Here is a 23729-nt window from a genome sequence, read left to right on the forward strand (position 1 = left end):
GAGAAAAGATACCCCAAAGACAAAAGGAGAAGCTGCAATGAGACACTGGGGGGGCACAATCACAATAAAATCAAATCACAAACTGGAGAACGATTATTACCACAGCAGTCCACCCACTGGAGTGAAGGTTCTGAGCCCTAGGTCAGGATTTCCAACCTGGGGCTCCGGCAACGGGAGGAGGAATTCCTAGAGAATCAGACTTTGAAGGCTAGCGGGATTTGACTGCAGGACCTTGACAGGTCTGGAGGAAAGAGACTCCACTCTTGGAGGGCACACACAAAGTCGTGTGTGCATCAGGACAGAGGGGAAGGAGCAGTGACCCCACAGGAGACTGGAGCAGACCTACCTGCTGGTGCTGGAGGGTCTCCTGCAGAGGCAGGGGGCAGCTGTGGCTCATCACGTGGACAAGGAAACTGGCAGCAGAATTTCTGGGAAGTACTCTTAGTTGTGAACCCTCCTGGAGTCCACCATTAGCCCCACCAAAGGGCCTGTAGGCTCCAGTGCTGGGTCACCTCAGGCCAAACAACAAATAGAGAGGGAACCCAGCCCCACCCATCAGCAGACAAGCAGATTAAAGTTTTCCTGAGCGCTGCCCACCAGACCAACACCCAGCTCTACCCACCACCAGTCCCTCCTATTGGGAAGCTTGCACAAGCCTCTTAGATAGCCTCATCCACCAGAGGGCAGACAGCAGAAGCTAGAAGAACTACAACCCTGCAGCCTGTGGAATGAAAACCACATTCACAGAAAGACAGACAAAATGGAAAGGCAGAGGACTATGTTCCAGATGAAGGAACAAGATAAAACCCCAGAAAAACAATGAAATGAAGTGGAGATAGGCAACCTTCCAGAAAAAGAATTCAGAATAATGATAGTGAAGATGATCCAGGAGCTCGGAAAAAGAATGGAGGCAAAGATCGAGAAGATGCAAGAAATGTTTAACAAAAACCTAGAAGAATTAAAGAACAAACAAACACAGATGAAAAATACAATAACTGAAATGAAAAATACACTAGAAGGAATCAGTAGCAGGATAACTGAGGCAGAAGAACGGATAAGTGACCTGGAAGACAGAATGGTGTAATTCACTGCAGTGGAACAGAATAAAGAAAACAGAATGAAAATAAATGAATGCAGCCTAAGAGACATCTGGGACAACATTAAACGCAACACATTCGCATTATAAAGGTCCCAGAAGGAGAAAACAGAAAGGACCCGAGAAAATATTTGAAGAGATTATAGTGGAAAACTTCCCTAACATGGGAAAGGAAATGGCCACCCAAGTCCAGGAAGCACAGACACTCCCAGGCAGGATAAACCCAAGGAGAAACACTCTGATACACACAGTAATCAAACTGACAAAAATTAAACACAAAGAAAAATTATTAAAAGCAACAAGGGAAAAATGACAAATAACATAAAAGGGAACTCCCATAAGGTTAACAGCTGATTTCTCAGCAGAAACTCTACAAGCCAGAAGGGAGTGGCATGACATATTTAAAGTGATGAAAGGGAAGAACCTACAACAAAGATTACTCTAGCTGACAAGGATCTCATTCAGATTCGACAGAGAAATCAAAAGCTTTAAAGACAAGCAAAAGCTAAGAGAATTCAGTACCACCAAACCAGCTCTACAACAAATGCTAAAGGAACTTCTCTAAGTGGGAAACACAAGAGAAGAAAAGGACCTGCAGAAACAACCCCAAAACAATTAAGAAAATGGTAATACGAACAAACATATCAATAATTACCTTACATGTGAGTGGATTAAAGCTCCAACAAAAAGGCACAGGCTCACTGAATAGATACAAAAACAAGACCCGTATATATGATCTCTACAAAAGACCCACTTCAGACCTAGGGACACATACAGACTAAAAGTGAGGGAATGGACAAAGATATTCCATGCAAATGGAAAACAAAAGAAAGCTGGAGTAGCAATACTCATTTCAGATAAAATAGACTCTAAACTAAAGAATGTTACAAGAAACAAGGAAGGACACTACATTAACGATCAGAAATCAATTCTAGAAGAAGATATAGCAATTCTAAATATATATGCACCCAACATACGAGCACCTCAATACATAAGGCAACTGCTAACAGCTATAAAAGAGGAAATCGACAGTAACACAATGATAGTGGGGACTTTAACACCTCACTTACTACAATGGACAGATAATCCAGACAGAAAATTCATAAAGAACACAAGCTTTAAATGACACAACAGACCAGATAGATTTAATTGATATTTATAGGACATTCCATCCAAACACAGCAGATTACACTTTCATCTCAAGTGCACATGGAACATTCTCCAGGATAGATCACATCTTGGGTCACAAATCAAGCCTCGGTAAAGTTAAGAAAACTGAAATCATATCAAGCATCTTTTCCAACCACAACGCCTCAAGATTAGAAAAAAATTAAGAGGAAAAAAAGTAAAAAGCACATGGAGGCGAAACAATACGTCACTAAATGACCAAGAGATCACTGAAGAAATCAAAGAGGAAATTTAAAAATACCTAGACAAATAACAATGAAAACACGACGATCCAAAACCTATGGGATGCAGCAAAAGCAGTTCTAAGAGGGAAGTTTAGAGCAATACAAGCCTACCTCAAGAAACAAGAAAAATCTCAATCTAACCTTACGCCTAAAGGAACTAAAGAAAGAAGAACAAACAAAACCCAAAGTTAGCAGAAGGAAAGAAATCATAAAGATCAGAGCAGAAATAAATGAAAAAGAAATGAAGGAAATGATTTCAAAGATCAATAAAACCAAAAGCTGACTCTTTGAGAAGATAAACAAAATTGATAAACCTTTCGCCAGACTCATCAAGAAAAAGGAGAGGACTCAAATCAATAAAATTAGAAATGAAAAAGAAGTTACAATAGACACCGCAGAAATACAAAGCATCCTAAGAGACTACCACAAGCAACTCTATGCCAATAAAATGGACAACCTGGAAGGCAAATTCTTAGAAAGGTACAACCTTCCAAGACTGAAGAAATAGAAAATATGAACAGACCAATCACAAGTAATGAAATTGAAACTGTGATTAAAAATCTTCCAAAGTCCAGAACCAGATGGCTTCACAGGTGAATTCTATCAAATATTTAGAGACGAGCTGACACCCATCCTTCTCACTCTTCCAAAAAACTGCAGAGGAAGGAACACTCCCAAACTCATTCTATGAGGCCACCATCACCCTGATACCAAAATCAGACAAACATACTACAAAAAAAGAAAATTACAGGTCAATATCATTGATGAACATAGATGCAAAAATCCTCAACCAAATACTAGCAAACAGAATCCAACAACACAGTAAATGGATCATACACCATGATCAAGTGGGATTTATCCCAGGGATGCAAGGATTCTTCAATACACACAAATCAATCAATGTGATACACCATATTAAAATGAAGAAGAAAAACCATACGATCATCTCAATAGATGCAGAAAAAGCTTTCGACAAACTTCAACACGCATTTATGATAAAAACTCTCCAGAAAGTGGGCATAGAGGAAACCTACTTCAACATAATAAAGGCCATATATGACAAACACACAACAAACATCATTCTCAATGGTGGAAAACTGAAAGCATTTCCTCTAAGATCAGGAACAAGACAAGGATGTCCACCCTCGCCACTATTACTCAACATAGTTCTGGAAGTCCTAGCCACAACAATCAGAGAAGAAAAAGAAATAAAAGGAATACAAATTGGAAAAGAAGAAGTAAAAACGTCACTGCTTGCAGATGACATGACACCATACATAGAGAATTCTAAAAATGCTACCAGAAAACTACAAGAGCTAATCAATGAATTTGGTAAAGTTGCAGGATACAAAATTAATGCACAGGAATCTCTTGCATTCCTATAGCCTAATGATGAAAAATCTGAAAGAGAAATTAAGGAAACACTCCCATTTACCATTGCAACAAAAAGAATAAAATAGCTAGGAATATACCTACCTAGGGAGACAAAAGACCTGTATGCAGAAAACTATAAGACACTGATGAAAGAAATTAAAGATGATACAAACAGATGGAGAGATATACCATGTTCTTGGATTGGAAGAAACAACATTGTGAAAATGACTGTACTACCCAAAGCAATCTAGAGATTCAATGCAATCCCTATCAAATTACCAATGGCATTTTTTACAGAACTAGAACAAAAAAATCTTAAAATTTGTATGGAGACACACAAAAACCCTGAGAATAGCCAAAGCAGTCTTGAGGGAAAAAAACAGAGCTGGAGGAATCAGACTCCCTGACTACAGTCTATACTACAAAGCTACAGTAATCAAGACAATATGGTACTGGCACAAAAACAGAAACATAGATCAATGGAACAAGATAGAAAGCTCAGAGATAAACCCAAGCACCTATGGTTAACTAATCTATGACAAAGGAGGCAAGGATATACAATGGAGAAAAAACAGTCTCTTTAATAAGTGGTGCTGGGAAAACTGGACAGCTACATGTAAAAGACTGAAATTAGAACACTCCCTAACACCATGCGCAAAAATAAACTCAAAATGGATTAAAGACCTAAATGTAAGAGTGGACACTATAAAACTCTTAAAGGGAAACACAGGAAGAACGTCCTCTGACATAAATCACAGCAAGACCTTTTCTGAGCCTCCTCATAGAGTAATGGAAATAAAAACAAAAATAAACAAACGTGACCTAATGAAACTTAAAGGCTTTTGCACAGCAAAGGAAACCATAAACAAGATGAAAAGACAACCCTCAGAATGGGAGAAAATATTTGCAAATGAATCAACGGACAAAGGATTAATCTCCAAAATAAACAGCTCATGCAGCTCAATATTAAAAAAACAAACAACCCAATCCAAAAATGGGCAGAAGACCTAAATAGACATTTCTCCAAAGAAGCCATACAGATGGCCAAGAGGCACATGAAAAGCTGCTCAACATCATTAATCATTAGAGAAATACAAATCAAAACTACAATGAGTTATCACCTCACACCAGTCAGAATGGCCATCATCAGAAAACCTCCAAACAGCAAATGCTGGAGAGGGTGTGGAGAAAAGGGAACCCTCTTGCACTGTTAGTGGTAATGTAAATAGATACAGCCACTATGGAGAACAGTACGGAGGTTCGTTAAAAAACTAAAAATAGAATTACCATATGACCCAGCAATCCCACTACTGGGCATATACCCAGAGAAAACAACAATTCAAAAAGACACATGCACCCCAATGTTCCCTGCAGCACTGTTAACAATAGCCAGGTCATGCAAGCAACCTAAATGCCCATCGACAGATGAATGGATAAAGAAGATGTGGTACATATATACAATGGAATATTACTGAGCCATAAAAAAGAACGAAATTGGGTCACTTGTAGAGACATGGATGGATCTAGAGTCTGTCACACAGAGTGAAGTCAGAACGAGAAAAACAAATATTGTATATTAACGCACATATGTGGCATCTAGAAAAATAGTACAGATGAACCGGTTTGCAAGGCAGAACTAGAGACACAGATGTAGAGAACAAACGCATGGACACCAAGAAGGGAAAGTGGGGCGGGGCAGCGGGGGTGGTAGGATGAATTGGGAGGTTGGGATTGACATATATACACTATTATGTATAAATTAGGTAACTCATAAGAATCTGCTGTATAAAATAAACAAAATTTTAAAAAATACTTAGAACAGCTCTACAACCTCAGGCAATCAAAAATTTTACTATTAATCTGATTTCGTATCAAATCAAGGTATGTTTGTTTCCCCTTTTTTGGGCGGAAAAGCAGGAGGGAGGCCGCTAGACCAAATCATTTCCTTCCGAAATAAAGATGCAGGAGGGCTTCCCTGGTGGCGCAGTGGTTGAGAGCCCACCTGCCGATGCAGGGGACACGGGTTCGTGCCTCGGTCTGGGAAGATACCACATGCCGCGGAGCGGCTGGGCCCGTGAGCCATGGCCGCTGAGCCTGCACGTCTGGAGCCTGTGCTCCACAAAGGGAGAGGCCACAACAGTGAGAGGCCCGCGTACCGAAAAAAAAAAAAAAAAAAAAAAGATGCTGGAATTCCCTGGCAGTCCAGTGGTTAGGACTCTGCACTCTTTTTTTTTTCCTTTAAAGAAGATGTTGGGGTAGGAGTTCATTAATCTATTTATTTTTGCTGTGTTGGGTCTTCGTTTCTGTGCGAGGGCTTTCTCAAGTTGTGGCAAGTGGGGGCCATTCTTCATCGCGGTGCGCGGGCCTCTCACTATCACGGTCTCTTCTTGTTGCGGAGCACAGGCTCCAGACGCGCAGGCTCAGTAGTTGTGGCTCACGGGCCTAGTTGCTCCGCGGCGTGTGGGATCCTCCCAGACCAGGGCTCGAACCTGTGTCCCCTGCATTAGCAGGCAGATTCTCAACCACTGTGCCAACCAGGGAAGCCCAACACTGCATTGTTACTGCCGAGGACCTGGGTTCAATCCCTGGTCAGGGAACGAAGCGTCACTGCACGTGGATTTTCGTGGAACTCTGTAGACGGGGCCAACTTTCTGAGGACGGAGGGGAGGGGAGCAGAGAGAAAAATAAAGCAGAGAACACCGGAGAAGGCAGGACCAGGAGGCGGAAAGAGGCCCGAAGGAGGGCGCACAGAAGCGGCAGGAAGCGTGGAGTAAGACCTCAGGCCGCCGGCGGCGCTGCGTGCTTCCTGCGCCCTGGAAGGCAGGGCTCGGAGGCCTCCCTCAGGTCCACAGTCTCCACCGCGCTCGGCGCCGTGGGTCCTTCCACACGCAGGGCGCTGCAGCGGTGCTCACGTGCACCTCTTAGGGCCTTGAAATCCTTGCCAGGAACTCAGCCTCAACGTGTGAGAGGGAGGAAACCGCACAGCGGCTTTAAGCCACAGCGGCTCTTGTCTGCGTGACCCTGCGCAGCGTTTTCTTCAACCTGCCTGGGCCTCCCCTGTTCGCCTGTCACCGGCTTCTCAGAGTAATCAGACTTTCCCAGGGTCGGCTGGCTCAGAAGGCCTCGGGTTCACGTGCAGTTTGCAGGCCGAGTTCAGTCTCTCCAGCACAGCCCCTCCCCCGCCCCATATACCACCTTTCGCACAAGCTCCTTACTCACGCCGCCCGCTCTCCCCTAAATCAAAAGGCCACTTCCCAGAAATCAAAGGCGGCTAATTCCCTTTCTGTGTTTGAGTTGGCTGCCCTGCGGGATTCCTTCCTGCTGCACCTCATCCTTCCTGGAAGGGTTTCTTAGAAAATGTGTCTCCCCCTTATAGGAATCCCTCCCCGCATGAAGGGGCTGGAATTTCCCTCCAGAAGACTTCAATTTACTTTCTGAGCGGCTCCTAGCAGAGATGACCAAAATCCACTCAAGACAGGAAGGGAGGGAGGGGGGGAGGGAGAAGAGGAGTCCTAATTTGGCTTAGAAAAAGGGACTACTCTTCTCTAAGTATTTGTTGAAGGAAAAACTAGGACTGCATCCATATTCTAAGGGGGGAGAAGAAAGGATTGTGAGTTTGCCCGAGAACAACAGAGCCATCTTTTTTCGACTGTTAATATCAGATACACTACAGACTTGTATGGGGTTTTCCCAAAAGCAAACTAATTGGGGAAACTTTCATGTGGATGAAAAAGAGGAAGTTTAGAGCATGAGTCTGAGTTACCTCATAGCCCAAAAGAACAGAAGAGCTTACACTGGATAGCCTTATGCCAAAGATGTCCCCACCTCGTTCCCCTCGGGAAACTAACAGCAACAATGAGTCATCGAATTTCCAGAGCAATAAATTATGCTTGCAATGCCCAGTCTGCCTGTCTAGGGACAGAACGCACTCTCCCCTCCCAAGTACAGCACTCGGAAGGGTTTATGAAGGTTGGCTACATGTATGTTTGAAGACTTAGGAATTATACCTGAATTCAGCTCAAAAAGATATGTGAGGGCAGGTCTATTATAAGTAGATGGAGTAGAGGGTAAGGCTCGTGGGGTCAGAATCCTTGGTGAGTCCAGTCTAACGGGACAAACTACCACAATACAAAGCAGCTCTGATCAATGACCAGTGGCTCTAACTCCGACCAAGCCCTCCATGGGAAACCGGAGTTGCTCATGTGCTCGGGCTAACAAAGTACCACACACAGGGTGACTTAGACAGAGGAAATTTTTTCTCTCACAGCTTTGCCAGCTAGAAGTCCAAGATCAAGGCGTTGGCGCTGTTACTGAAAGAGGGAAGCTGCCAGAAGTTGGCTTGGGCAGTCCTGGCCACGTTGCTCTGCTGAGAAATTGCTTTCCAGAAGACTTCCAGCAGATGTAGCAACACCCCTTTATAATTTTCAAAGTGCTTCCACAGACAGCAGCCCAGTTCTGAGTGTAAATGACATTCCTCTCGGTTGCTTTTTTTCATATATCTTAATTTCTGTGGGACAGTTACTAACGGGTCACTTCTCCATTCATCAGAGATGGATATTATACACTGCACTACTTCCCACATTTACTTCCCTGCTGCCTTGCCCTGCTTGATTGGAAGTGGGGGAGAAAAATAAGTATATGGAACTTTATTCGTTCATTGTACTACATCTAAAATCTAATTTTTAGAACACATTGTGAGTAGGTTTAATTTTGCCAGCTTCTAGAAGAGGGTACCAAAGCCCAGAATGGTTAAGTGTTTTGCCCAAGGTCACACAGCTAGTAAGATCCCAGACTAGGACCCCTGGCTCCAGTCTGATGCTCTCTCCTTATACTCACTCAGCTTGCTCCGATCTAAGACGGAGGTGTCAGCAACTCCAAGTTAGAAAAACTCAGATGAAGACTAAGGTAACTTACAATCACTGAATAAACCTATTAAGGCCAAGATGCTCAGCTAAGCACTGAGAGATGCCAAAGACACTAGTTTCTGCCCTTGAAGAGCTACCGATATAATTTTTTTCTTTTTTAAGTCACAAATGAATAAAGACTTAAATAACATTTGATCATTTAAAGCAATAAAAAGACATGATAGGACTTCCCTGGTGATGCAGTGGTTAAGAATCTGCCTGCCAATGCAGGGGACACGGGTTCGAACCCAGGCCCGGGGAAGATCCCACATGCCACGGAGCAACTAAGCCCATGTGCCACAACTACTGAGCCTGTGCTCTAGAGCCCACGAGCCACAACTACTGAGCCCACGTGCCACAACTACTGAAGCCCACACGCCTACAGCCCGTGCTCTGCAACAAGAGAACCCACGACAATGAGAAGCCCACGCACCGCAACGAAGAGCAGCCCCGCTCGCCGCAGCTAGGGAAAGCCTGTGCGCACCAACGAAGACCCAACACGGCCAAAAAAAACCAGGACAGACACTTTTCTACATTTACAGAGAGAGAGAAGAGTGCACACTGCCTAGTTAAAGAATCCCTTCAATAGAAGTTAAAAGAAGTAGCCTACTGGGTTTATCACCTAATCTCAGTCACATCCTGACCAACAAAACACACCAATAAGGGTCTGCAAATAAAAGCAATTTATTGGGTGAGCAATTTTAGGCTCACAAGCTTTTGGTTGACAAGTGTGAGATTTCCACTCAACTACCCTTGTAGGCTCAATCAATCCAGGCATTTCTTGTCTGCCCAGGGTGAGGAAATAAACACAGTGACAAAGACGCCATAGCTCGTTCTCTGGAATTTGTCCTCCTGACTCGACTCTGAGCAGCTCAATGTCCTGCCTTGGTAAAATGAGGACAAAGCCAGGCTCCACGAGGGTTTACTACAAGGACCCAAGGACCAAGTATATCTAAGATCCCCACACATAGGAAGCTCTCTTCCTCCACAACCCCTTGCTGAGTCCCCACAGGGATGAACGAGCCAGGTGTTCTCCCGCTTTGAGAGGAACTTAGAAAAGGGGGTGCAGGTGAGGGCAGACCAGAACCCCCAGCCACCAAAACGAAAATTTGCACAGAAAAATGTCTGACCTTTGGAAACTTTTTAATCGGGGGTACTTGGTCTTCATTGTCCATCAGAAACTTGCAGGGAACCTTTTAAAAATATTGATACCTGGGTTCCGTGCCCTGAGATGATGATTCAAATTGGCCCAACGGGAGGGACCAGGCATTCAAATTTTAGGGCTGCCCGGGTGATTCAATCATACTGAGGGCAGAGAAACTGCTGCACACGCAATAGCAGGAACTTACTATAAAATAGAGCTAGCAAGTTTAACAGATCATACATGCCAACAACTGTTTGAAGAAGGTAATTTCCAAGTATATTTAGGAAAGGCAGCAACCAAGAGGCAGCCTGCAATCATTAAGAGGGAATCACGTCAAACTAACCTCAAGTCTTCTCTTTGTAGGATTTCAGAACAACTACCCAGTAGATAAGAGACCTCTGAACTCCCGACCTCTCCTGGTACCTGTGTCAAGTTCACCCACTGCCCAGTGTTCACTAGCAGATTGGCCACCCAGAGGACAGTCCCAGGACCTGTCCTTTCTCAAGTAAAGACAACAAAGGTTTTCAAAGCACTTTCTACAGGCAACAATGAGACGTTGAACTTTGACGTCAACAAAACCAGATAAAACAGAAGTTTGTATGGCGATGCACTGTGAAGTCAGTTGACCACGGGTCCAATACATCTCAACTGTGTGCGTTGCTGATGACGCCCAAATTTTATCTCCAGCTCAGACTTCTTCTCTGAGCCCTTGACTCATGACCTGCTCAACCTCTCCCACGTGTACCAGGCATCTCAAACTCAGCTCGGTCAAGACCAAACTCCAGGTCTTCTCCAACCCATTCCTCTTTGCAGGCTTCAGCATTTCATTTAATGGTGACGCCATCCTTGCAGGTGCTTGGGCCAAATCCACAGAGGTAACCTTGAAAGTCACTTCCTCTCAAGTTCCCCCATCAAAGCCAACCCCCTCTCGCACAGCTCCACCTTTTCAGTGGACTCCATCCATGCGGAGGGAAGCCCAGGTCCTCCAACGGCCAAGAGTCCCCGTCATCTCATCTTACACTTGTCCTTCCCCCCGAATGTGCACACCTCACTCCATCACCTCCTCCAGGTCATCTCTCTGGTGTGTTGTCTTCTCTGTGAAGCTCCCCCTGGCCCCCCTAAAACTGTCACCTCCCTTCCCCACACACATTCCTGACCCCTCTCCCCATCTTATTATTCTCTCTTCTCAGCACTCATAACCATCTAACATACTATGTGTTACTTATGCACCTTTTCTAGAGCTTAAGTTACGTGAAGGCAGGGACTGTTACCTCTTTTGCTCTCTACTATATCCCAAACATCTAGAACAGGGCAGCAAACATTTTCTGTAAAGAACTAGATCATAAACATTTTAGGCTTTGCGGGTCACAGCCTCTGTTGCAACTTCGCATCTGTTGCAACATTCATGCTCATGAATGAGCGTGGCTGTGTTTCAATAAAACTTCATTTACAAAAGCAGACCGTAGGCTGGATCTGACCTGTGGGTCATAGTTTGCCAACACGTGGTCTAGAACATAACCTGGAACACATCAAGCACACAAATTATTTGTTAAATTGTCTAAGTAATTAGTTAAAAACAATACCTCTGATCAGATCAAACCTGTCCAGTTCCAGATGCCACTTGAGAATAAAGATGTTGATAAACGAAAGAGCATTCAGGGGGCAGGGGCTTCCCTGGTGGCGCAGTGGTTAAGAATCCGCCTGCCAATGCAGGGGACACGGGTTCGAGCCCTGGTCTGGGAAGATCCCACATGTGGTGCAGCAACTAAGCCCATGCGCCACAACTACTGAGCCTGCACTCTGGAGCCCATGAGTCACAACTACTGAGCCCATGTGCCACAGCTACTGGAGCCCGCGCCTCTAGCCCGCGCTCCGCAACAAGAGAAGCCACCGCAATGAGAACCCCACGCACCACAACAGAGTAGCGGCCCCCCTCTCACCTGAATAGCCCGCCCGCGCACAGCAACAGACACCCAATGCAGCCAAAAATAAATAAATAAAATTTTTTATAAAGTAAAAACAATGAGCAAGATTCCAGAGCCCAGAGAAAGCATTCAATAGGTGTTAGCGGTTACGTGTATTGTTATCTAAATGCTTCCACCTCTGAGGACTAATTGCACGCAAGTGCTGTGAATAAACTTAAAATGCAGGTCCCTTCCACACCTACCAGAATCAGAATACCTTGAGGCAGGGAGGGAAAGAGCCCTGCATCTGATTTTTAAAAGCACATCAGAAAATACTGCTGAAAATGGGAAAACATGAGTTAACATCTGAAGAAAAGTATTAAGTTTGCATCCTGCCATTTTCAGTTATCCCTAGGTATTTACCTAACATAAAGAGATCTTAAAAGGAATAATCTTTGAATGGACCTAAAAGTTACCTTCCTGTCTTCAGGCATCCCCTCGCCCCAACAACCTGAGGCCATAACTCTGGACTGGGTCAGTTGCATTAGGATTATCTCCAGCCTCCCAACTTTAAGCCAGGGGAGGCTGAGATTCACTTGCATATAGCTACATAGAGTTTCAGGGCCGAAGATAAGACCTGAGTCCATCCACACCTAAGTCCAGACCTTCCCACTGTATTACAGTATTCACCTTTATTTTATCCGTGGTGGACACAGAAACACAGAAAACACTTACAAGGGCTTATCTCACACAAAGAGGAAACCCATGGAAACAGCCTCATGGTAAGAAGGACAGGGTTCTCTGGATCCATCAAAAAGTTACAGGCAAGATTTAGGATGAAGGTGTTCCGCACACCACATAGCAGACATAGCCTGGGAGACAGACAGGGAAGGGTAAAAAAATTAACAAACAGAAACCTCAATTAAATAGTTGGGAGACCAGGAGGGGGAGCTCTCACGCCTGCAAAAATATCAGAGCCCAAAGTCAAGCAGACCAACTCCTCTACTTTCCTACCAAGGACTCAGCCAATGAAAAGCCAGGGGGCTTCCTGGAGGCACAGTGGTTAAGAATCCGCTTGCCAACACAGGGAACAAGGGTTCGAGCCCTGGTCCAGGAAGATCCCACATGCTGCGGAGCAACTAAGCCCGTTTGCCACAACTACCGAACCTGCCCTCTAGAGCCTGTGAGCCCCAACTACTGAGCCCACGTGCTGCAACCACTGAAGCCCACGCGCCTAGAGCCCATGCTCCACAACGAGGGAAGCCACCACGATGAGAAGGCCACACACCGCAAAGAAGAGTAGCCCTCGCTCACCACAACTAGAGAAAGCCCGCGAGCAGCAACGAAGACCCAACGCAGCCTAAATAAATAAATAAATAATTTTTTTTTTTTTTTTTTTTTAAAGAGAAAAGCCATGGACTCTGCTTACGACAACAGCCCTCGCAACTCTCTTTTCCCCTCTATAAGAGTTCTCCTTGGGGGCTTTCCTGGTGGCGCAGTGGTCGAGAATCTGCCTGCCAGTGCAGGCGACATGGGTTCAAGCCCTGGTCTGGGAAGATCCCATATGCCGCGGAGCAACTAGGCCCGTGAGCCACAACTACCGAGCCTGCGCGTCCGGAGCCTGTGCTCCGCCACAAGAGAGGCTGTGACAGTGAGAGGCCCGCGTACCGCGGTGAAGAGTGGCCCCCCTCTCGCCGCAACTAAAGAAAGCCCTCGCACGGAAATGAAGACCCAACGCAGCCAAAAATAATTAATTAATTTAAAAAAAAAAAAAAAAAGTTCTCCTTCCCCTGCCCTTTGGAGACGTACACACGGCCCGCCATGGCTGCAGACCCTGAACTGCAACCCTCAGCTGATCCCAAATAAACCCATCTTTGCTGGAGAAGTATGTGACAGTCTGTTTCAGGTCAACCAAGGAAGGGAGTCAACAAGATCTGGGGACCCCGGAAGACTCAGAAAGGCAAATTATCCACGTGACACATCTGAATGGACACCAGTTGACACCTCTCAGGCTGAGCAGATGAGGACTACAGAGACCCCAAAATCAAGAATGTACTATAGGGAGTAAACTTACATTTGTTACACTGTGTGTTTCACTGTAAGGACTTAGTCGTAAATTTTAATACACCTTTAGGATGTTCTTCATCTTCCATGGTGCTGGAGTTATTGTATAAAATTGCCAAAACTACTCAAAACTAAACACCTAAGAAAGGGGAACAAACCAAAGTCAGAGAAAGAGCCCTGGCAAGCTCATGCAGCCTGCCATCTACAACATTTGGATTCCTGACTGTTCACAAAGAACAACAAGATTCTAACAAGTAGTAGTATGAAAATGGTGCAAAGAATCCTAGGTTTTTGGGGTTTTTTTGTTTTGTTTTGTTTTTTTCGGTATGCGGGCCTCTCACTGTTGTGGCCTCTCCCGTTGCGGAGCACAGGCTCCGGACGCGCAGGCTCGGCGGCCATGGCTCACGGGCTTAGTTGCTCCGCGGCACGTGGGATCTTCCCGGACCGGGGCACGAACCCATGTCTCCTGCATCGGCAGGCGGACTCTCAACCACTGCGCCACCAGGAAAGCCCCAAGAATCCTAGTTTGGAATTATACATTTCTGTGCATTCACGATCAGTATTTACTGAGGGCCTAACAGAACCAACCTCCCTAAACATCTCAGCACTCAGCCAGTTCACACCCCCCTCATGTCATCAGCTTCTCTGACAACAGTTTCCAGAGAGTCTGTCTAGACACCAGTGGCAGTTTCCACAACTGTACTCGCTTTGCAAGGCGACAGTTCACCAGCTGAGACGTGGTCAGCGTCGGGGGAGCTACAATTTAACCACTCCCGGATGGGCCAAGTGCCATCTGGCCAAAGACCCTACTCTACCCTCATCTCTGGGGACAGGTCCCACACTAACGCCCAACCTGCTGGCCTCCGGGACGAGGGTGGGAGAGAAGTGCAGAGCACACCCCAGAGGCCTGCAGTGCAGGACAGCGGGTACATCACCAGGAAGAGTCTCAGCAGACTGGACGCGGCTCGTAATTTATGCCACTTATTTCCAACAATGGGGATGAGCAAGAATTATTCAATAAACCATGATAGGAAGATGGGCTGTTTCAGAAAAAATGGGGCCTACCTTATATGTAACACTAAGAGAAATTCTAGCTGGCTTTATTGCTAGAAATGAAACAAGAAGTAAAGTAAAATGCTTACAGATATTTAGATGATGCTGGGATTTAGAAAAGGTATTACAAAAGCAACAGGAGAAACCAAAAAGAAAAGTTTGATATACTTAATGAGATATAATTTAAAACCTCTAAGCTAAATTAAGAGAAGTGAAAATCTGGAAAATTATAAGCACTATTACAAGTTATTTCAAAAATATAAATACCTCATAGGAAAAAAAATCTATTAATACGCAATTCAAAAAAATACAATAAATGGTCAATAGACACCAAAAAAAGGTTCCATTTCTGCAAATCAAATAAATTCAAATTAAAACTGTTTGATATTGGGGGACTTCCCTGGCGGTCCAGTGGTTAACACTCCGCACTTCCAATGCAGGGGGCGCGGGTTCCATCGCTGGTCAGGGAACTAAGATCCTGCATGCCTCGTGGTGCAGCCAAAAAAAAACGAAGCAAACAAAAAACAACAAGTTTGATATTATTTTTAACTTTAGACCTAGAAAAATGTAATTCACGTACTCAAAGCCGACAATGAAATGAGCTCACAAACAGCTATTAAGAGGGCAAATTGGCCCAAACCTGATGGAAAACAATGTAGCCTTTCACTGGTTATTTTACTTCTGAGAATATAGAAAAAGTAAAGATGCACCAAAATACAAGGTCATGGATATACATCACATCATAATTAGCAATAAACTGTGCTAGACAAAAGTAAAACACTGCATAAACTGCAATTAAATACCATGTTTTAATACCATGCTTATTTAATGCCATAAGTAAATGTTAACCATAGAAAATTAAGAAGGGTTCAGGACTCAAAACTATTTCCTTTTATAGAAAAGACGTGGCTGTGTGCAGATGTGCATAAAGATTTCTAGGGGAAAGACTAAGAAACAACCAAAATATCAGCAAGTGTACTTGGCTAATATAAACCCATCCTTATTCTTTTCATCTTGTGCTATAGTTTTAAATTTCTTACAAAAATAGAAAAATATATATTCCTTTCTAAAATCCACAAAAATTATCAATAGCCATAGTGTATGACTCCTTAGATCCTACGTGCGCAAACTGTGCTGTGGAAACACTAAACCCCAGATGAAATTTAAGAAGGACATACCCAATGAGAAGATAAAAACTTGATTTTTCTCTACAAGGTGGGCCTTTTCTCTGGGCAGAACTTCCTGGCTGGGCTCATTTCAGCTTTCCCGTGACAGCCAAGTTGGGGACACAAGGAAATCATTAAGGTACCTCCGACTTTGAATACACGATGGCAATCATGGTCAACAGCTAACTTCGCAAAGTCTGGACCCCGCCCCCCTTCTTTCTTATTTTGGCCGCATGGCATACGGGATCTTAGTTCCTGGACCAAGGATCAAACCCGTGCCCCTTGCAGTGGAAAAGCGGGGTCTTAACCACTGGACCGCAAGGGAAGTCCTGGACCCCTTTCTGAAAGTTAATACTGAAGTAACAATGCCAGTGGGAGAAGTGACTTAAAGCAGTGGCCAGCATCAACCTTCCATCAGAATCACCCGGAGCGCTTGTTCAAACCCCATCCCAAGAGTCTCTAATTTGACAGAACTGGTCTGGAATGAGTGCAGGGGAATTTGCATTTCTAACAAATGCCCAGGTGATGAGGATGCTGCTAACCATACTTGGAGAACAGTCGCCCTTTAGCTTGGTTATAGAGACGCATCACATACCATGACCTCCAACAGCTGCTAACAACTTCCCTTGAGAAACTCCCACCGACAGGAACAAAGATGTGTTTGCAATCGCCTTCTCTGTGCGCTTACCAACGAGTACACAAACAGGAGCAGCTCAGAGAGAACTGCAGTCACATACACGGGGAACACAGGCTCAGAAGCCAGACTGCCTAGTTTACGGCCCCTCTCCGCCACTTACTAGCTGTGTGATGGTAGACAACTTATTCAAACTCTCGGCTTCGGTGCCTTCAGCTGTAAAATAAGAGATAGTGGGTGCCTACCCAAATCAGTGAGAAGTCCTCACCTTCCCATTTGCATCTGCATACATTTTGAAAAGTCCACCAACAGAATGGGCTTGGAGAGTTCCTTGCCCCGCCTGAAGTTACTGTAACCACACCCATATTTCTTCTTCTGGGCCCCTCTTGATCCTGAAAGGCCACCAAATGGCCAAGAGACCGTAGCTACACAAACTGAATACACCACCGTCAACACAAGCATAGACGCTCCCATCCCCGGGGGATCCCCTAGGCTGTCTCATTAAAACAAGGAAATGGAATATATGGGGAAGATGAATGGGTTACGGTCCTGAAACAAAAGATCTAATAATCAGGCAAGTGTGACTAAAGCCCAAAGGCTGAAGTTAGTAGTTCCAGCTACTAGACGGAAAACTTCAGTTAAGAGCTTCTCTCTGAGCCGTTTTTTCATTGGTGTTTCCCCTCAACTCGAGGACTATTCAGCGGTTTCAAGACCATAGGACTCGTGGGCAGACCACCTACACCAAGACCACAGAACACTTCTCTGAAGGCTAGGGACCTGGGTAAGACCCCACAGACTTCAGGGACCCCAGCCCCTGAGGGGTCCTCAAAGGTGGAAGTGGAAAGGTTCCCAACGGGGAAAGGGCTGGTCAAATACACATTCGGGTCGTGGCTGTGAGTCCCGGGCAAAAGCAAAACGTGTTCTCGAATAGTGTCCCCGGTTCATTAAATACAAATTAAGAGTGTTTTTTAGTCCACTAGAAATTTGCCTGAACTACGTACCAGGACACTGAGAGACGCACACGGAGGGAGGGAGGGAGCCAGGGTCACAGACACAGAGGGAGCCCGGAGGAGTTGGAACGCTGCTGTCACATAAGACACAAGGGATATGGTTAAAGGTGGGGACATTGTTGGAAAACGGCGACTGGTCCAGGGCACTAATGACATAAAGGAAGCTGGTCGTAAGCTGCTTGCTTACGAAAAGAAGAAAAAAGGGTGCAGTTCAGAGGTGGAGTCGGGGGGTGGGGGGGTGGGGGGGTCCTGTCCCTCCTCCCGCTGGGTGCCGATTCCCAACGGGCAGCCTCGGCTCTCAGCCTCCCCGCCTCCGGCTCCCGCCGCTCCCGGGAACTGGAAGCTGGCGGGGGCGGCGAGCGGAAAGGCAGGGACACCCGGCGGCGGCGCCGCCAGGTCCCAGTCACCGGCCCTCTCCCCCGCCGCCGCGCGCAGGCGGGCACCAGGCGGCTAGTGCGGGGCGGCCCCACCGGCAGCAAGAAGCCCAGCGGCCGGGGCGCCAGCGGAAAGCGCTTGCTCGCCGCAACCCTCGGCCCCGAAAGGCGCCAGGCGCCGGCCCGCGGCGACGAGGGGTGTCACGGCTCAGGCGGGGAGCTCACCAGAACAACACGCGCGAGCAGAGGTTCGCGTCCTGCAGCGGGTTGGGCTTCACCTCCGGGTACACCGGCAGCATCTTGCCGGCCAGGACGGGCGTTGGCCGGGGGGTGCGCTGCTCGGGCGTGGGCGCCGCTCCCGCTGCTCCTTGGAGGCGTCGGCTGGGATGCTGGACCTCAGGCTGCCGCGCGGATCCGCGCTCCGGGAACCAGAGAACCACCCGCTTCCGGGAGCGGAGCGCTTGTGGCCCTCCGGGTCCCCGCCTCCCAGGCCGCGCCGCCTCCCGGGGCCGCCTGGAGGAAGCCGGCAACTCGCTGCTGCCGGATCCCTGGGGGCCTAGGGCTACAGGCCGCGTGCGGAGGCGGCGGCACAAAAGGTTGGCCGCGCGGACGCAGTAGGGAGCCTGGCGAAGGTGTGAGGCAAGGCCGCCGGCGCCTTTGGATGGAGTTGGGTAGGCCGAGCGCAGGGAACACCGGGCTCCGCGCCTAGGCGCCCACGTGCTGGCACCTGGCTGCAAACTCTGCCGTAGTTCTTGCTCCCAGCCCAGGCACCCACCCAGAAGGTGGAGAGGGGAGGCGCCATATCTGCCCGCCCCTGCTGCTCAGAAACGCCCCCTCGGCAGCCGCTTTCCCAACGCCGGGAGAAAACGGGCAGAAGGCGTTAGCAGTCGGCCCTCTGGGCCCCCTGCCCTCATCCTGACCAAACTAGAGTCCTGGGGGAGAGTCTCCAACCTGCGGCCGAGCATTTGACCACGGACAACAGCAGGGTTTAGCACAGATTATGTTCGTAGAGCTGCAAGAGCTAAAGAAAAGTAACACAGGGTTAAGAACTCCAATGATTTTGGAAAATGACTGCATGTTGCCGCTGGGGACAGGCTTTTAGCATCTCACATTGCTGCACTGTGCGAGGGACCTCTGTGAGCTCTTTGCTGCCCTCTTAGATGAGGAAAGGGGAATATGGGGAGAGAGAGACTGCCTTATGATTTCTTTCATCACGTGCTCACATCCTAGTGGAGTAACAGTGACATATGTTTACAAAACACGGTTGTTCGAATTTCTGGGGACCTGATCTCATTTTTAACTCTAACAATGCCCTACTTAAGAAGTCATTATTATCCCTATTTCACAGATGAAAAAGATGAGGCTTAAGGACAGAACTTGACCAAGGTCTTAAAATCAATAAATGAAGAATTCTGATTTGGACTCAAGCAAGAGTCCAGCAAGGTCTGGTGGATGGACAGTGTGTGTGGAAAGTACCTAGACTACACCTTGAGTGGATGAATGACTGTAGGACTTAATGAACAAAATCTTGGGCTCCCACTCATACGTGTTTAGCTATTTGTGTGGCCATCTTACCAGCTCAGCAGTTTCTCATCCCTTCTACCCTAAATGAGGGAAGATCAGAGTTCTTGGTGCCTATAACAAGATCACTTTGATAATTTCCCATGTACCTTGGCTAAAATGGTGTTATTAATAATGGCTTTTAACACAACATTGTAAATCAATTATACTTCAATTTGTAAAAAAAAAAAAAAAAAAAAAAAACGGCTTTTAGCTTCAGTTAAGCAAGGTGAACAAATCTGTAACTAAGCACAACCCTGTGAGGTCCTTCTGGGTGCAAAAGCCAGTCTTTGTCCCCTCCTTTCTTATTTGCAGGATAAATACTTCAGCCTCCTAAACCTCCCTGCTGCAAAGAGCAGATTCACACAGTTGCTAATCATGGAAGTAAGAGATTGCACAAACAAGGGAGGAACAATCAAGAAACTACAGTGCAGTGATTAAAGCAGGATCCTGGTTCCTCCTCAAGGAATATACATTAAAATATCTTTGAGTTCTTCTGCAGGAAATAAAGCCTCCGCCCTTGTGGAGGATGCTAACTTCAGGCTGAGCACAGGATTCCTGGAATACTGCCGTTACCTCACAGCAACCAATCTGAAGAAATTCACACACCCTGCAGCCCTCACCCCAAATTTTGCCTATAAAAATGTCTCCCCAAAACCATCTGGGAGTTTGCGGTTTCTGAGCATGAACCAACCATCTCTGCCTGAGTCCATTTTTCCAGTTGCCATAAAACAACCATCTCTGTATTGTAATGGCACTTGTCGATCCATTTGGGTGTTTCATTGCATTTTCCTGCACTGTTTAAAATAAATACATGGAAGATGGAGAAAATAGCATGCCAATTTAATAAAGTAATGCAAATATGGAGAGAGTATGAAGTAGACCAAAGGAGACACCTCTTCAGTCTGGTTTGGATGCATATTGGAAGTAAGCTGGTTGATTTTATGTTCAGTTTTGAAGAGAAAGGAATTTTTTTGAATCTGTGAAATGCCTATAGCAGCTTTATTCATAACTTCCAAAATGTGGAAGTAACCAAGACATCCTTCAGTAGGTGAATGGATAAACTGACCCATCCAGACACTGGAATATTATTCAGCACAAAAAAGAAATGAGCTACCAAACTATGAAACGACATGGAGGAAGCTTAATGCTTACTACTAAGCGAAAGAAGCCAGCCTGAAAAGGCTGCATACTGTATAATGCTAACTGTATGACAGAAAGGCAAAACTATGGCGTCAATAAAAAGATCAGTGGCTGCCAGAGCGTGGAGGTGGGAGTGAGGGATGAACTGGTGGAGCACAGAGGATTTTTTGACAATGAAAATACTCTGTATGATACCGTAACGATGGAAATGTCATTATATATTTCTCCAAAACCACAGAATGCACAACACCAAGAGTGAACCCTAATGTAAACAATGGACTTTGGGTAACTAGGATGTGTAGATGTGGATTTATCAATTGTAGCAAATGTATCACTCTGGTGGAGGAATGTCGGTAGTGGGGAGGCTATGGAGTGCGGGGACAGGGCAGATATGAGAAATCTCTGTACTTGCCCCTCAAAAAAAAAAAAGAAAGAAGGGAAGGAAGGAAGGGGGAAAGAAAAGGGGAAAAAAATCTATGAAACACTGGTAAGACACTGATGAAGACGATTTATCCAAAAGGTGAAATGTTATAATAGTGGAAATAGATTTTTTTTAAGTTATATTCGATTCTATATTAATAAAATATCCCCACTGATCCCTTAGAGAATTTCAGTCTTATATAGCATCTGATAGAGACAAAGCTTTCTTCAACTCAAGAAAATTAGAAAGGCAGACTTAGCTTTTCTCCTGTCAATTTTTAGAAAATAATGTATAAACACTACCAAAGTTATCATCATAATCTCCTTTCCATACCTTGCAAATTACCATCATCGGGTCCATTTTTTTTCTTCATTAATTTTTTTATTATATATTAAACTAAGAGAAATAGAATTTGAGGTAAGAAAGATTTATAAAATTAATTTGTATTGCATATTATTGTTTAATCTGTTTTAGATACTCATAGATATGTAACATTAAGGGGTTAAAAAGCTGAAGCACTCTTCCTGAACATTAAAAACTTTAGAATTTCTTTTTGGTTTTCTGAAAAGACGTCCTTTCATTCCTTTTATTTATTTATTTATTTTAATATTTAGTTATTTCTTGTGGCCGCGCCGGGTCTTAGTTGCAGCAACGGGATCTTTGTTGCTGCATGCATGCGGGATCTAGTTCCCTGACCAGGGATTGAACCCAGGCCCCCTGCACTGGGAGCTCAGAGTCCTAGGGAAGTCCCCCCCCTTCATTCCTTTTAGACATGAACTCTCAGGGAAGCTGTAGGTATAGAAGTAGCAAATTGAATCTAAATGAAATGTTAAGTTTCATACCTTCACAGAGCAGCTTATCAATTTCCATCCTTAGAGACACACCTTTGAGTGAAGGCTTTTATTGTAATGTAGATAATGGAAATAAATTCCATTATGTTTCAATATTAAAACCAAAAATGATGACTTTTTTTTTTTTTTTTTTTTTTTTTCGGTATGCGGGCCTCTCACTGTTGTGGCCTCTCCCGCCGCGGAGCACAGGCTCCGGACGCACAGGCTCAGCGGCCATGGCTCACGGGCTTAGTTGCTCCGCGGCATGTGGGATCCTCCCGGACCAGGGCACGAACCCGTGTCCCCCGCATCGGCAGGCGGATTCTCAACCACTGCGCCACCAGGGAAGCCCATTGCTGACTTTTTTAATGGGCATTTTTCTGAAATGTATTGCTGATGGCTCTCCATTCTCAGAGTGGGCAGAACATAACGACAAATGTTATTGCGTCATTTGGTGCAATACTCTTAGGCCTAATGAAACATAGGTATAGGGGTTTACTGATTTATGTATATATATTGAATAACAACAAAAAAACAAAATTTTTTAACTTTAAAAAATTCACGTCTATTTTTTCTACATTTTTATTTCTTCTCTTCCTTTTTTTAATACTATTTTACTTTTAAATGCTTTTTTTTTTTTTTTTTTTTGGCTGCGTTGGGTCTTCATTGCTATACACGGGCTTTCTCTAGTTGTGACAAGTGGAGTCTACTCTTCATTGCGGTGCATGGGCTTCTCACCGCAGTGGCTTCTCTTGTAGTGGAGCACAGGCTCTAGGTGCACGGGCTTCATTTGTTGTTGGCACATGGGCTCAGTGGTTGTGGCTCACAGGTTCTAGAACGCAGGCTCCGTAGTTGTGGTGCACGGGCTTAGTTGCTCCACGGCATGTGGGATCTTCCCGGACCAGGGCTCGAACCCGTGTGCCCTGCATTGGCAGCCAGATTCTTAACCACTGTGCCACCAGGGAAGCCCCCCCTTTAAATGCTTTTAAACTGGCTTGTAAAGTAATACTGAATAGGCTTCGAAGTAAGGACATGAGGCTCTCTGCTAGGAATAATGAGTTTGTACACATAATTTTGGCAACTTATATGCCTCTTGGCCTCAGTTGTCTTCTGTGAAACTGAACTTGCCTAAAGAATGACAGCTGGAGAAGCGAATGTTATCACAGGGCGCTTTGGTTTGCTAATGGTTTATAAGTGTCTCTAAATGGTTAGTAAAATTTCCCTCTTCTTTGAATGTGAAGTATTTTAAGAATGCTAAAAATATCACCAAATTTTATTATTTAAATGTGTATATAACCCCGATTATATAAAATATTGATTTTCCTATATTTACTTAGAATTTCCCTTAAGGAACTAAGATGTATGGAAACAAACAAAGGGGGAGAGAGAGAGAGAGAGAGAGGGAGAAGCCAAAGGAGATAGAGGTGGGAGAAAATGTGGTCACAGAAGTGCAGGAAAAGCTGGAACCTATGCTTGTGAGAGGCTAGTAAGTTGAAGACTGAAGAGTAACAATTGGATTTGGCAAAGTGAAGGGTTTTGGTGACTTCGGAAAAGCAGTATTTTAAAGAGAGAGAGATAGAAACACTATAAAACTGTGTTGAGCAGAGAACAGTGTGTGAAGGTGTGGAGACAGTGGTTAT

General features: G+C 45.3%; 1 protein-coding gene across 4 annotated transcripts in view; it reads right to left on the minus strand.

The window, feature by feature from the left end:
- The window catches only part of ABCC4 (ATP binding cassette subfamily C member 4 (PEL blood group)), a 225211-nt gene extending 206298 nt beyond the window's left edge, over window positions 1-18913 (minus strand). For 3 of the 4 annotated variants that reach the window (XM_067016881.1, XM_067016882.1, XM_059042307.2), the window contains exon 1: window positions 18361-18913. In XM_067016881.1, coding sequence (XP_066872982.1) covers window positions 18361-18434 — 74 coding nt within the window. In that variant the 5' untranslated portion in view covers window positions 18435-18913. The remainder of the gene's footprint in view (window positions 1-18360) is intronic. The other variant, XM_059042306.2, reaches the window with a different exon arrangement.
- Between the last annotated feature and the right edge of the window lie 4816 nt (window positions 18914-23729).

This window comes from Kogia breviceps, chromosome 16, assembly GCF_026419965.1.
Source record: "Kogia breviceps isolate mKogBre1 chromosome 16, mKogBre1 haplotype 1, whole genome shotgun sequence".
Taxonomy (NCBI): Eukaryota; Metazoa; Chordata; class Mammalia; order Artiodactyla; family Physeteridae; genus Kogia; species Kogia breviceps.